The sequence below is a fragment of the Calypte anna genome, chromosome 18, assembly GCF_003957555.1.
Source record: "Calypte anna isolate BGI_N300 chromosome 18, bCalAnn1_v1.p, whole genome shotgun sequence".
Lineage (NCBI taxonomy): Eukaryota > Metazoa > Chordata > Aves > Apodiformes > Trochilidae > Calypte > Calypte anna.
In genome coordinates, this window is record NC_044263.1 from 5,888,050 (window position 1) to 5,902,749 (window position 14,700).

The 14,700-nt window shown below is 43.6% G+C and overlaps 1 protein-coding gene across 1 annotated transcript in view; it reads right to left on the reverse strand.

The window, feature by feature from the left end:
* The window catches only part of MYO15B (myosin XVB), a 39,143-nt gene extending 24,694 nt beyond the window's left edge, over positions 1-14,449 (reverse strand). The window contains exons 1-23 of the mRNA XM_030462117.1: positions 13,408-14,449; positions 11,870-12,003; positions 11,733-11,794; positions 11,223-11,286; positions 10,378-10,487; positions 9,704-9,778; positions 9,216-9,312; positions 8,601-8,704; positions 8,023-8,086; positions 5,700-5,861; positions 5,337-5,450; positions 4,898-4,956; positions 4,687-4,810; positions 4,209-4,304; positions 3,491-3,622; positions 3,181-3,306; positions 2,595-2,672; positions 2,115-2,263; positions 1,942-1,987; positions 1,444-1,568; positions 1,193-1,310; positions 523-698; positions 82-175 (exon numbers count right to left, since the gene is read on the reverse strand). Coding sequence (XP_030317977.1) covers positions 82-175; positions 523-698; positions 1,193-1,310; positions 1,444-1,568; positions 1,942-1,987; positions 2,115-2,263; positions 2,595-2,672; positions 3,181-3,306; positions 3,491-3,622; positions 4,209-4,304; positions 4,687-4,810; positions 4,898-4,956; positions 5,337-5,450; positions 5,700-5,861; positions 8,023-8,086; positions 8,601-8,704; positions 9,216-9,312; positions 9,704-9,778; positions 10,378-10,487; positions 11,223-11,286; positions 11,733-11,794; positions 11,870-12,003; positions 13,408-14,449 — 3,351 coding nt within the window. The remainder of the gene's footprint in view (positions 1-81; positions 176-522; positions 699-1,192; positions 1,311-1,443; positions 1,569-1,941; positions 1,988-2,114; positions 2,264-2,594; positions 2,673-3,180; positions 3,307-3,490; positions 3,623-4,208; positions 4,305-4,686; positions 4,811-4,897; positions 4,957-5,336; positions 5,451-5,699; positions 5,862-8,022; positions 8,087-8,600; positions 8,705-9,215; positions 9,313-9,703; positions 9,779-10,377; positions 10,488-11,222; positions 11,287-11,732; positions 11,795-11,869; positions 12,004-13,407) is intronic.
* Between the last annotated feature and the right edge of the window lie 251 nt (positions 14,450-14,700).

The following is a 14,700-nucleotide window of genomic DNA, read 5'->3' on the forward strand; positions in this document are numbered from 1 at the left end:
GGCTGCACCCAATCACTATCTCTTTGCTTTGGGCAGAAATAGCTCCTGTAGTACTCTTAGTCCTGAGAAGAGTGTTGTTACCTCACAGTGCTTCCTCCTTTGAACCAAACACCTGGAGATTAAGATCATGGTATTAAATTGCACCAATGTCTTTTTCAGCCTCCTGTAACGCTTCCTAAAAAGAGAATAATTACAAACATGAGCAAAATTTAGGAAGACTGGACTCAATTCAAGGGTATGGACCAAACAGAACATTAAAACAATCAGCCAGTGAAGATTTGGTCTTACTGCATTAAGTCTGGTCCTCTCTTAGATGTTACTATAGAAGGTTGGGCAGCAGCTGTAATTTCCCCTGCAATCTCTGCTCTGTGTTGGGAATTAGGCTGGGAAGTCCACCCTCCACAATTCCAGTAACAGGATACCTCCCCACAAAGCCAATATGACGAGAGGCCTGGCCAGGCACATCACTACCTGGATAACTTAGAGAAGGACAAAGGGCTGGCCTGGCCTTTGCTTTCTGACCTTGCCTGATAACCTCGGAAGTGGGCCTGAATGATTGTGACTTTCTCGTGGAGGACACGGTGGCGTCTTCGGTGAAGGAGGCACCGGAATTTCCTTTGCAGAGTGACAACAGCCCAGCAGTGCCTCTGCTTCCATTTTCTCTCCAGAAGCTGCTTGGCCTTCTCCTTCAAAAAGACCTGGGTAAAGGGAACAACAGCTCCTGACCCACAAGGAAAGCAGCCAGCTTCTCAAGAGCTGCTCAGTAATAAAAGCTGCTGTTTTTTCTTTGCAGTCTTTAAGAATCTCTGCTAAAGAAACTGTACACCCTTAACCGGGGAGGATAAGAGGTGCAGGGCACAGGGATAGATGCATTTGTGGAGGACAGATAATCAGGTAGTGATGAAATAGGCTGGAAGGGCAGCAGCTCAGATCTCCATCAAGGAATGCAGGGTAGAAAAAGGTAATGGCCATGCTACCATGACAGCCTGGAGCCAAATACTCATTTCTTTGTCTACAATGTTAAAATGTTAAAACCCTGTTCTACACACAGGAAACAAAAGACAAAGGGAAGTGAAGGCATGCAGTGTTCTTCTTCCCTGGGCAGACACCAAACTGCTCTCTGTCTATTGACAGCCAGTGAATAAGATGGCTGGGCCTGTACAATTAAGATGGAATTCTCTATAGGCATCACCTTTGTTATTCCAATCTGATAAAGGTCTGAGGGGCTCCCCACCACATGAGCCAGCACTGCTGCACAGCCTTCTCTCTCTTCCAAGCAGCTGTGCCTTCGCCCAGCAAGGTGGCCATACCTGGAAGGCAAGATGTTGACATGATGGAAGCCAGGGCTGCAATGAGTCTTCAGAGAACAAATCAACAATGTGCTGACACATTCATCCAGGTTTTAAGTGGCTGGGGAATCCCAAACCAAGTAGTCCACTGTACCTGATTAGGAAGTTCTGGAATGGAAGACGGATTGGGTATCCCTCCTTTCTAATGTGGATAGCCTCCAGAATCCCAGAATGCTGCAGCTGGCAAGTGACATACTCCACATCAAAGATATTTGACAGCTGTGAATATAAGGCAGAAGAAAAATGTAAAACAAGAAATAAAGAAAAAAGAAACGAGTCAAAGGCAGGGAGTTTAGAAAGAGTTTCCCTCTATTGTCTTGTCAAGCCAGATCTCCCCATAATCTAAGGGCAATTGAACACAAAACCAAAGGCATCCTTTGATGTTCAGCTGACCTTGGATTCTTGTTCTCCAGCATGTGGTCAGATAACATGGCCCCAGGAAAGGGTGAGAGAAAGAGAAAGGGGAAAAGTTTCAAGCTATCAAATTAGGCAAAGTAGCCCAGACTCCAAACAGGAAAGAAGAGCTGCTGGAGAGGACTGTTTTCCAGGGAACTGAGGGACTACATATAAGATGTTCAGCGTGCTGCCCCACCTTTTTGGGATTGGGAGCGATGCACCGAATGAAAAAAGAATGGCTCCTGCAAAACAAAAGGAAAAACCTTTGATCATCTTCCTCTCTGTGCTGACCTGGGAAGACTTCAAACACATCTGCACTACACTGGTGCAGATACCAGTCCATTGCAGGGACATAACAGTATCTCTCACCTTCTCAGCTTGGCTGTGAGGTCCTGCAAAGACTGCTGGAATTTGGACACCAGTGTGGAGGCCTGAGGCTTGAGCCCCCTACATCTGCCCCCCAGCTCCCTTTGCTGACTATAAGCAGCTTTAGCCTTCTGGAAAATGTGAGACACCACCTGCAAAAACAAAGAAATTGCCATAGGTCCCTGAAATACATGGCAAGAACAATCTATTCTACCTAAAAGTAGAGGACTATTCTCCTTTGCCCCTAGCAGTTCCAGGAACCCAGGTCTATCCTCAGGCAGTCTGTGTTTTATATATAAAATATATATGCAGACAACGACTACTTGCTCAATTCCCAAGTGTGATTCAGTACAACAAAACCCCTCACAGTTTCTCTGGGTTCTCCTGACACCTGATCAGGATCTTTCTGCTTCTCCCATGAAAGCAGTAAGTGACTTGTTCAATGTCAGCAATAGAGATCTTTGTCCTGAACCACTACAGTACCTTGAGGTGACTCTGGGAGAAGATGTCCAGCACCTCTGGGCGCAGCTGGTCACGGTTTTTATTAAGAAACTTGTGGACCTGCAGAGACAAAAAAGTCTGATTTCATGCACCATTCAGATCATCAACAAGCCAGACTTGGGGCAGAGAGCTGGAGAGGTGGAACAAGGGGAAAGCCCTGGAGAATGGAGCTTTCTGTTCCTGCTGCCACCAGGAATGGAGGGCACAATGACTTCTGCTTTTAGGTGGCACTGCTCCTTTTCACCTTCACATTGCCCAGCAGGCTTTGACTTCACATTTTCTTCCATCAGCACCAGCTTTTCTGGATTTCCAGGGCTCTGAGGCAAGCATGTAAGGCTGTTGTGTAGCTGAAGCTATTAGCTATTTTACTTCTGTCCAGAGGCAGCTTAGTTACCTCTCCCAAAAGGAATCTCCTCATTTCTGATAAAATGATGCTCTAGAGGGATGTGCAGTTCCAAAGACAGATACTTGTTCACAGCACCTTGAACTGGTCCATCAGGACATCCCCAGTGTGCTTCCAAGCTGTCCTATTGCTACAGCAATAGCTCAGAGCCCCACACCAGCTCACCTGATAAGTGACAGGGCCTGCATAGTGCTTCACAGTGAAGACTGGCAAGGGCAGCTTGGGTCTGGTGTACCAAGGGTTGTTTCCATGATGGTAATGACACTTCTGGAGGAAAGTGTGGTCCGTGGCCTGTAAAGGAGATGACAAACATGTTTCCTAATGCTGCAACATATTCAGTATTCTGAAAAGCCACTGTTAAACTTAAGTTAAAAATATCTAATACTTGTGTTACTACAATCCGTGTTCAGTGTGTATGACTGCCTTGCCATAACCATGTAGTGAAAGAGATCACAAGAGGATAAGAGCTCCTTACCTGAGCCAGTGAGGTCTGGTCATCCAGGATACTCAAGATGCCATGGGGTTTTGCAGCAATGAAGTCTAGGCATGACTCACTGTATGTCTTGGAAATAGGAATCCAAGCTAACTGCTCTTGGCTATATTCCTCCTGCATGTTAAAGACCAATCAGTCAAACCCAGCTATGTAAACAAGAACAAATGGAGGGAGTTATGAGAGGAATTTGAGCTATTCATCTGGAAGCTGGTGTTTCCCTGCTGTTAGAAACTTGCCTAGAATTACCTGGGTTTGTCTTATAAAATTTCTTCTAAAGCCACCAATTCCTAATTTAAGAGAGGAAGGTTGCAAAGCAGAGTGATAAAGTGAACTGTAAAAGCAACCAGTCTGATAAATACAATTCTGTCTCCAGGTGGACACCAGTGGTATGTAAAATCCTACAATGAAGGTACCAAACATATTTCAAAAGCATCAGTTGAGGTCTGGGATCCTTATCTCTGACCTTATAAAATCCATGAAAGGGAGCAAGACACTAACAATCCTCCCGTTCTCTTAACTTACTGCAAAATTAATGAAAGATACTAAAGAGCCAGCTCTTTGGACTAGAATTCCATGGGTATGACTTAAGAGGGCCAGGAACCTTCAGCTTCTTGCTTCCCCACTAAAGGACACTCCAGTTGAGGCTGCCTCAGCTCATTCCATATTTGCAGCTATCACAGCTGGCATGAGTTCCATTTACCTCTTCCTGGGCAATGACAGTCTGGTTGAAAAAATGCTGAAGATGCTCATTGGCAAAGTTTATGCAAAGCTGCTCTAAACTGTTCACACCTAGATCCTGCAAAGACAAAAAGGCATCATCATATCCAACCCAGAGCCCTCCCAGGAGGATGCATCTTCTGTGAATAATGCACAGCACCAGATGGTGCTGACATGAGCTGCTGTCTCAGGCAGCTTGTTCTGATCAGTGTGAACGAATACAAGTTGTTCAAATCATCTTAAGTGCCTCCCTGAAACAGAGACATCTACACTAGATGGTACAATTACTGTTTCCTTTCTGGGAAAAAAAAAAAAAAAAAAAAGAAGAAGAAAAAAAAAAAAAGACCAAAGAAAAAACCAAAACCCATCCATCAGATACCCTCCCATTTCTGACAGCAATTAAGGAGAACCAGCACATGCACTTGCAGTCCAGACAATATCAAAAGAACAGAAAAAACAACCTCAAAACCATGTATATCCACAATGCCCACTGCACAGTCTGATTTCCAGGGAGCCAACCACTCATTGATTCTCAGCAGTAGCCACTCAAAGAGCAGGTAATACAGAGTCTTGGCAATGGAGTCCCTAAGTAGGAAAGGGGAGTAAAACCAGTTACAGCAAAGACAGCACCTCTGGGTGCACCTCACCAACCCAGACAACAATAGAAGTCACCTGGCATCGATGGCTCCTTCTACAGACAGAGGGGTGCAGATCCGATCGTAAGATGTCACCTGGATACATAAAGAGATGGAATTTATTGTTATACAAATACACATTTTTGAAACCCACAAGGAAGTTTGCCCACTTAATAAATTTGGGCTGAGAATTTACCCAGTTATCAAAAGGTAAAAATGGAATTATTGTGTGTTGAGCCTGATGTCACCTCATGTCAGAAAAAAGCTCTCCTAGATGTGAGTTCTACCATCTTTACAGAGCTGCCTTGAGGAGTTCAGCACATCCTCATTACTGATCCATCACAGAAACCATTTTACTCCTGCTGTTACCTCCCAGATTTTGGACCTTCTAAGGTGGTGGTCCTTCTTCTGACTGAGCACTGGACTAGGACATTTCATGCTTCAGGATGAAAGAGAAATGCCCAAGAGGTACTCACAGTGACACGGTGAGTGACAGCACTTTGCAGGAAATCTGCTGAGACACGTAACAAATTGGCCACAATCTGAATCTCAGTGTCACTGGCAATGGCTGCATGTTCATAGGATTCTGTCTAAATAACAGAGAACAAAAGAATAAGATATGGATGGAATACTAGGTTCCACTAGTCTTAATATTCTCAGCAGCACCCCAGATACAAAGAGCTGGTCACAGCCTAGGAAAAACACCAGCATCCATGTTCATTTTCACCCAAGCTCTAATAATCTCTTTTCCTCCCATCTTCTGGTCCTACCTAGGTCAGTGTAGAGCCTAAATATATATGAAAAATAGCCCACTCCCAAGCTTCCAAGGGTTAGTGTACCTCATAGGAGGTGAAGCAGATATTCCCCAGTTGCAGAATGGCAGCCAGGACAGCCCAGGTGGAAGTCAGCTGGTCCTCTGAGAGGCTGATTCCCTCCAGAGCTTGCACAAGCACCAGAAAGTCCTGACTATCCTCCTTCCCCAGGATGTCACACGCTCTGCCCTGAGAGAACAGGAACAGATAATCACTGTCAGACCCTTTTGCTCCAGGCTGGAACTACACTATCAGGAGCAATCTTCAGAGAAAGAGTTCAGTGTTTTTACTTCAGCTTCTTCCAGTCCTTAAAAGACCAAAGACACCACTAGTGGGAGCTCAGAATTCATGACAGATGAGTCTCTTTTCTCTCCTGAGTTTTGGGGAACAAGATCTTTTATGCCCATACATGCTTTCTTACCATAGTTCCAATATAGGCACCCCAGCAGGCCCTTGCCCACTGCTCGAGAGCAGATGGAGAAGAAGGGATGCCAGAATCTACTCCAAAGTCATGTCAGAGTTGCTACACAAAATGGTACCAGAACTGAATGTACCAAAGCAAATATGTTCCTGTCCACCTGAAGAGCCATTCTGAGTAACAGTCCCACTCACCTCTGCTACAGAGCTTCTCTACAACATGAGCGTAACACTCTTACTCTTCTTGTGCTTTTCTCTGCAAGAGGACACTCCTAACAACTGCCTGTGACCCTAAAGTTCATGGAAATCCTGTGACAGTTGGGTCTATAGAACCTGTTTGTGTACAAAATCCTTTGACAAAAGTTTCCAGCTGATAGCCAGATTCAGGACAATAAGGTCCAGTCAGCCCTTGGGCTTCTTGCTGCCAAGAGCATGATCCAAGAGGGATTTTTGTCAGTCTGCTAACTTTTTTACACATGATCTGACCTTTTTCCCTTCTCTGCAGCAGGCTGGGACACTCCTTTTAACTATCATGTCAAAGAGTTCAATTTATTGTAAAGATCTTTGGCCAGTTAGGAACAGCAGCCCATTAAGAGGTGGGTCCTTAATTGCCCTTCATCCTTGAGTCATAAATGGTACTTGCCTGAAGAGCAGACAAGTGATAACAATCAAAGATTCCTCACATGACCACAGCTGCTGTAAAAAATTTGCTCACCTGGGAGAGCTGGCCCACACAGCTGAAATGGGAAAGGTATTTTGCTGTTACTGTGAACTGCTTGAGTATGGAAAACATTCTTAAACTAAAGAAAGTGTGCTCCAAGATGATGGCTTCCCATAAGTCTGGCACACAATTTTCCAGTTTAACTAGATTGTAATCAGCAGTACATTTACCGTGGTTTAAAATTTCTACTCCATCAATGAAGCAGGGGTTTTGTCACAGTTATAAAGAAATATCCCCTACTCTTTTCAGTCCCACAATAAACTGCAAATGCTAGAAAGGAAACGAGAGGAGGATTTCTTCGCCACAGGGTGGAGCTATGGGCCTACACGATGACTTTTCTTAAAAAACTTCCTTTGGGAGCAGAAGGGGCCTGAAAGGTATGCAACATACCACATAAGAAACAGGTAGGTACCCCTAGGTCAGGGGTGAGCAGGAACAGAGCACACTTCAGCATAGTCCTGTGAAGTATACATCAGGAGAGAAGCAAAGTTATCAAGTGTCTCGCAGACCAAACAGAAGTGATGTCCTGGCCATTTCACACTATAAACTGCTGCAAAGCATCCTCACCTTACTCACCTGATTCAGGTAAAAGTAAGACTCTGCCTCTTGCAAGTACAATTCCTCTTTCTGCTTCACAGACAGCCCAGCCAGTAGCTCATAAAACACATGGTAGTTCCTCTCACCAGGGGCCTGACAGGGGACATAGTTCATAGATTTGACTTGTATCTAGTTTCAAAACCCTACAGAATATATGCTGCCATTAACCAAACACTCAGAGGGCAGGACACTGAAACTCTGAGGTCAGGATGGTGAAACCAGAAGCCACCCAAGAAGTATTTAATCTGAAAAGTTTTCAGGTTTTCTTACTGACATCTTAAGAGCATTCCATTTGAGTGCAGTCCCTTTCACATAAGTCCCATGTCTGACCTTTTCCACACTCCAGATATTAAGAATAATTAGTTGAAGAAAGATTTAACTTCAGTAATCCCTAATAGGTGGCTTAATTCAATGTGTTTGAGACAAAGTGACCCCTATATTACTCAAACAAAATAAGTGATCAACTTGTGTTATACAGAGGGGACATATTTCTAAGTAACATTAAAAAATTCTCATACTTATTCCCATACGTGTTATTTAACAGTAAATTTAAGATTAGGCATGAAAAAGAGAGAAAAAGACTTCTCTAAGAGGGAGGGTCTCATTGGTCCTCACCTGAAATACCACACGAGATTTCTCCAGCAGGTACTGGCAGATGGATGTTCCCACCACGGCACCACTGAGCATAAGACAACAACAGATCCTGTCAGTGAAGATTTTCCCTTTCTCTGTGGATTTAGCAGAGGGAGCTGAGGAACAAAGGTGTGGTCCAACCAACTGGATCTGAATTTGGAATCTTTTCAGCACTGGTGTTTTGTATCAGACTGTTACAGAGAAAGCAGCTGCGAAACAGCCTCCAGAGTACAACGGAGTTTAGACTTGAATGTCCCTCACAGGATATGTCCTGAAAACAGTCCAGGGAACTGCTATGCACCTTCCCTTCAGTGATTGACTGCTGTGTCACTACCACTCCCTCATCTATTGCTACGAACCCATTTCATATCCAGATCTATTCTTTTGTGGATGAAACCTAAAAGCAAATAAGGGTGTAAACTCACCCTCTTCCTATCCTGACATAAAAAGAGTGTAAGGGAGGGAGGGCTATTGCGTGAGCTCCAAGTGTTTGTAAACCTTTCACCTCTAGCACCCCTTGGCAGCTGGGAAGGACAGCATCCCAAGATGCTTTAACTTACTGTTGCAGGTGGACATTGAAAAGCTTTCCAAAACGGCTTGAGTTGTCATTGAGGATGGTTCTGGCATTCCCAAAACTTTCCAGGATGGGTAGGACACTGCAGGGCTTGAAAAAAAAGAGGGAGAGAACACTTCGGTACCAACCACAGATTTTTAAATCCAAAAGAGACTTAAGTAACTCCAAGAAAAATGGGACTTCACTGAAATAATTCTTGCCTGACTAATAATTCTTGCCTGGTATCATTACCTCTAGCCACTAGGGAATTGCTCTATGAGCTCTTTACCTTTACTGCTATGACCTTTCACTTCTGCTCTGTGCTTGTTCAGATTATACCTCCCAGACACCACTATAAGGTCTCTAGGGCAGGTATCATCTCTGTGTAAACAGATACAGTACTCTATATAGCATGGTGACCCCCAGGTACTAAAATACAGAACAGCAAACACATCAGCTGCCCTCATGTCTTTACAGGAGCTTCACCTCAAACCACAGGCCATCCAAAGTCCAGCTCAGTTAAACATGAACAAAGAAATAACAGACAGTATGGCTTCTTCACTTTGGCTTCTTCTCCTTGCCTAACCATCACAACATAAAGCCATTCTCAGTTTCCTCTTACCTTTCTGATCATGTGGCTGTCTGATCTCTGGTACAGCATGGTCAGGTATTGCACAATTGTTTTGGCAGCTTCTGTTTTACCTGATCCACTGTGTCCACTGGAGGAATAAGAGGTAAGGAAGCTGGCATCAAAACAGAATTACCTAATTTAGACATACCAGTAGACCTATCACAGCAGATGAGTGAAGTTGCACTGATTTACAACAAATGAAGCTCCTTCACATACTATTTGAAATACAGACAACTTGACAAAATAGGCCCAAATAAGATTCCGTGGAATGCCAAATGCCTTCTCTTCCACTCCTTCAAACTGATCTGAAGCTAAAATCAAAATGCATTTGCAAAGAATAAAATAAAAATCCATCTTATTTTCCCTACTGAAAACATTCACACAAGAACCAGAATGGGAAATTTTGGACAGTGAAATGCATAGATTAACATCTTGAATAAAGAAAATAACAGCCCTTCAGAAAAGGACTTATTTCCTACCTGATGATGACACACTGCTCCTGCTCTGACGACTGGGATAGCACATAGGCCATTTCTGCTATAGCAAAGATGTGTCTAGGTGTATAAAAAGGAAATCCCAGTTCACATTTTTACCTCACAAACCCAGCACCAAAATGTTATTCGTCAGTGATCTACATTTAAGATAGGCCAGAATCTTGATCTGGGAAATGTAAGGAACCAGGGAAGTCAGAGCTTTGTTCTTTACTGACATCAGGTTAATACCACTGTTACAAGCTATTGCAAAGTAAAGGCTTCTCCAGGACTTTCAGCCTAACCTCAGTAATGTTCTGTGCCACAGTGCTTAATACAAGAGACACCAGCAGTATGATCTGCACTAGAGGAACCTGCCTGTGTTGCTGGCTCTGGTAGGGCTGTAGCAGTGTTAGCAGTGGGAAGCACTTACTGTCAGAACTCCTTGGGTATATTGCCAGGTGACAGTGAACTCAGGACCTTCAAGCAATATTCAAGAAACTTGACCCAAAGAGTTTAGGCTCTGTGGTGTTACAGGTCTGAGCAACTGCAATTTTATCAAATGGATTGCTCACTTCCCATGGCATGTATCCTGCCCTGTCAGACAACTGGAGGAAAAGAAAATACTTTCTGGACACAAGGGGAACAGAGTTTAGGGAGTAATTTGAGAAAGAAATACCTACGGGGCGTTTTTTGAAAGAGTCCTTTGGTGGTACTGGGTAGCCACATCTTCAGAGTAGATGTTGAGGTCTTTGAAAGGATTCACAGAAACCAAAATTTGCCCAATGTAAGTCTAGAACAAAAACAAGGGGAAAAAAATCTGGTGGCTTCTTAGAATTTTCTGAATGAGGACTATAACAGAGCACATATAAATACAAAGATTAAAATGACCTTTAAAGGAATGTTGTCTGTTCTGACTATACTTGTCAGCTTACTGAGATCAGAGCACAATTTTTCAGTGGTCATTTTCAAAGATTTGTCATTAATATTTTGGAAGAAGTGGGCACTCACTGGTCCATGGTCATCTTCACTGATCACTGTCTATTCTCCAAGCTTCACATGAAATTACAGGCACAGGTTTGAACACCTGAGCCAGTAAATGGAAAAAAAAAAAAAAAAGAACAATTAGCCATCCAAAACAAGCTCTGGACTATGACACTGTGAAATGTTTGCAGAAACCCTAAACTTTCTTCTCAAGATCTGCAATTTTTACCCAGAACTGCCTTTCTAAGATTGGAGAGTTCCACTAGGAGCAGCTGAGGCTAAAACTGAATCCAGCTATACTCATGGGTTGGCAACAAATACCAAAATCAAAGAGAAACTCTGAGACTTCCAGATTTTACCCATTTTCTGAGCAGGAGCTCTGAGCATCCTTCTCATCACTGAGCCCAGTAATGAGGGAGCTCTTGAGCTACTTGGTGCAATACTTGATGGAATGAAAGAAAAAATTCTCTTAAAGCTCATTGTTCAGAATTAATAAGCACTGAAGTAAAAAAATAAAAAACCACAAAACCCACACTACCCATACATAAATCAGATTGCGATGGAACCTCTTCTTCAGACACAGCAGAACTGAGCTCTCACAGACTTCCCTACAAACAGAAGAAAGGACTTGTTAGCCATAAGCATTAATCACATGTGTTAGTGTTAACCTTGCTGCCCTTCCATGGATTTTGTAGGAGACCTGGATTTGAAACCATTCACTGCCTTCATATGGTTCCAACACGTCCAGGATTAAACAATCATAGATGAGAGAACACACTATAGCCAAGTCAGGAGCTCCCTCTGCAGCTGTGCTCCTTCCCATCTGATTCACTGCAGATTCATAATTTAAATAGTGCAACTCGGCCTTTCTCTTAGCTTTACTGAGGAGCATCAATTACTCAACTATGATATGGCCAAATTAGTTCATTTTCTCAAGTGGTGGCCACAGATCTATAATGTGCTTTCTGTTGCTGAGCCAGCAGTAGCTTTGAAGGATAACAAGCAAGCCCCTGTGACCTTGAATTAGCTGTAGAATTCCACAGACAACACATACTCCAGTCTGGTTAGATCTTCAATTTCCTCAGCTTCTACATGATGACCTTCACACAGGCACACCTGAAACACAGAAACATGTGACTGAAAATCAGGAGAAGTTCAGCTTCATTCCAATACTGGAGACAACACCCATACCTGTTTCTGCATGAATTCCATCTCTAGCATATTGTCAGTGATGTCTTCTGCCTCCCACTGATCCTTGCAGACCTTCATCACATGACTGTTGGCCAGATGTGGGTCCTTGTAAATGGCCCATTTGCTCAGGTTCTCTACGGTTAGTCGTGGCAGCAGTAATTCAGAGTTCAGCCATGCAGCAGGATCACATCCCTGAGACTGCTGCCGAGACCAGTGCACACCAGGTGTGACCAGGGACCCAGCAGTCTGGTGGACACTTGAACCCTCTTTGACATCAACCCCAGTGGAATAATCCAATGTACCTACTGAATCCTCTTCTTGATGTGGAAGAGAAACAGTGAACGGGATGTTCTGAGAGCTTTGATGCATGAAAGAACTGGGAAGGTCACACTTGAATCTGCAACCCTGTTGCACAGGCAGCATAGATTTTTTGTCTGATAGACATCTCAGTTTCTGTAGGGATAAGGAGCTCTTGGTTTTAAATCTGCTGTGGACTCTGTGGAATGCTACAGCAAACTTGGAATCAGTACCATTGCTCTCCTCTTCCAAGCTAAGTAAGTTTGGAAAGGAGCTGGTTCCACAAAGAGGTGAATCACCAGAAGGTAAATCAATGTGTCCCGTTTCCTCTGCCATTTTAGGACCACCTTTCCCCTCCTCTAATGGAGAAGATTCTTTGTCACTCAACTCAGCCCTCTCCAGCTGCCCAACTGCACCAGAGATGGCTTTTCCAGACTGACCAACCCACCCAGCAGTGCTTACAAATCGGATTGCCACTTTACTTCTGAATCCAAATGGTTTGCTGCCCATCTTCCTCTTCCCAACTCTCTTCAAGAGCCATCTTGAAATACCAATTGCACGTGCCACACTCAGAAGACGAGCTTTAATGCTTGCTTTCTTAGCAGGTTTTTGACCAAGCCAGCTGGTGACTTTTCTAAAAGCAGAATGGGCATGCAAATACTTGGATCCTCTCTCATACTGCACCTTTTCTTTTTCAGCAGACGCCTCTGCAACTGCATGTTCTGCTTTCTGCTCATTTGCTTCTGAAGTCTGGCCTGAATCGAGTTTAATTTTCCCATCAACTTTTCCAACTTTTTTCTTCTTGCCCAGAAGCTGCTTATCAGGTGATTTTTTGGTAATACAGGAACAGCTTGAAATATTTGAAAGATTTAATCTTTTCTCTCCCCAACACTGCGCTAGGATGGGTTCCTCCTGTGTACTGAGGGTCTCTAGAGTTGGAGTTTTTGAAGCGATGCTTTCAACATTTTTCACCTCAGAGGTGGTTTCCACAGCCATCTGGGCAGCATTTGGTTTACAGCTCAGTAGCTGGGACTCAGCTTTTTTATGTTTGTTTTTCAGATGACAAAGGATTTGGGATTGAGAAGAGCATTTCTTTGTAAGCATCATCTTTGCAGACTGCTGCTTGCTGCAGTCTGAGCTGCCCCTCTGTATATGTCCTATCACTTTACCACCTTCTGCAGTCTCAGACCTCACAGATTTCTCTTTCAGTGTAATCTGCTGCTTAGAAAGCAAAGGGCTACCTTCCAGTGCACTGCCTTCATTATTCACCTTCTTTTCCTGCTCAGTTCCTTGATGTACTTTGCTAAGAAGAACAGGGACTTTTCCTTTGGCATCATTAGACAGTGGTTGTTTTATTGCATTTCCTTTTCCTCTGTCAATGCTCTCTTTAGTGCTGTTCTCCCCGTTGCTGTCAGAATTACTGTGTCCGTCTTTTAACATATCTTGAACTTCGTTATTTTCAAGTGTATTTTCCTTGCTTACTTCAGGACTGGCATTTTCTTTGTTTTTAGGACTTCTAAATTGGAATTCTGAAATGTTTATATCATCATCTTCCTCACTGCTCTCAGCTAGAATAGATTTTGATTGTCTTGGTGTGCCATCTTGCTTTTTCATTTTCTCCTCTGCCTTCAATCCTGCCAAGTCAGTGCCTTCCTCCTCAGATTTATTCCCTTCAACTGTGGTCACCTGCCCCCTTTCAGCTGCATTAGATGCTTCATTAAGCAGTTCCTTAGAACCTTTTCCTTCAGCCACAGGAGGATCTACCAGCATGGATTCTTTCCCACTGATGCCATCTTCCTCTGAAGAACTACTCGTCTCTTCACTGGTTGCAGTACTGTTCACTTCAGTCTCTCTCATATCTTTTTTATGGGTCCAATGGCCTTCCTTGCTAGAATCAGAGCAGGAGTTACCTGAGGTTTCCAGGACATTTTCTTCCGCACTTTCAGTGGCAATAATCCTGGTATGTTTTACAACTTGTTTTTTCCCAGTTCTCTCACTTTTTTCCTGTGCCATACTACCCTGGGAAACTGACTTCTTCCCAGAAGCTTCCTTAAAGCCAGGATTAACATTGTGCTTCTCCCTGGCATTGTGTGCTTTCTGCAGCAAGTCATGTTTCTGAAATGAGCCTTCAACACTTTGCACTACAATTGACTTTACAGACTCTGACTCTGTGACTTTTTCATTAACAGAAGGACACGTTTCACGCTTCTTAAAACTCTGTTTCTTGCTGCTTGTGGTTCCCTCCTTATCGCTACTGTCCTCACTTTCTTGTCCTGATGTCATTTCCTGTTGTTTGCAGGCCTTTCCTTTTTTCTCGTCCAACTTGGACACTAATTGTTCCCTGTGTTTTCCCCTCAAACCAGATTCTCTTGTATCATTTCTCTTATACGCTCTTTTCCCCCTGAATAATTTTTTGTGGCCGTTTTCTTTGCTTCCCTGAAGCCTCACCAGCTTCTGGCTTTCTAGGGGATCCTCTTCAAGTGTGTTATCTTGTTCAGGCAATGACTCTTTGCCCTGCAGCTGGCCTTTACTCC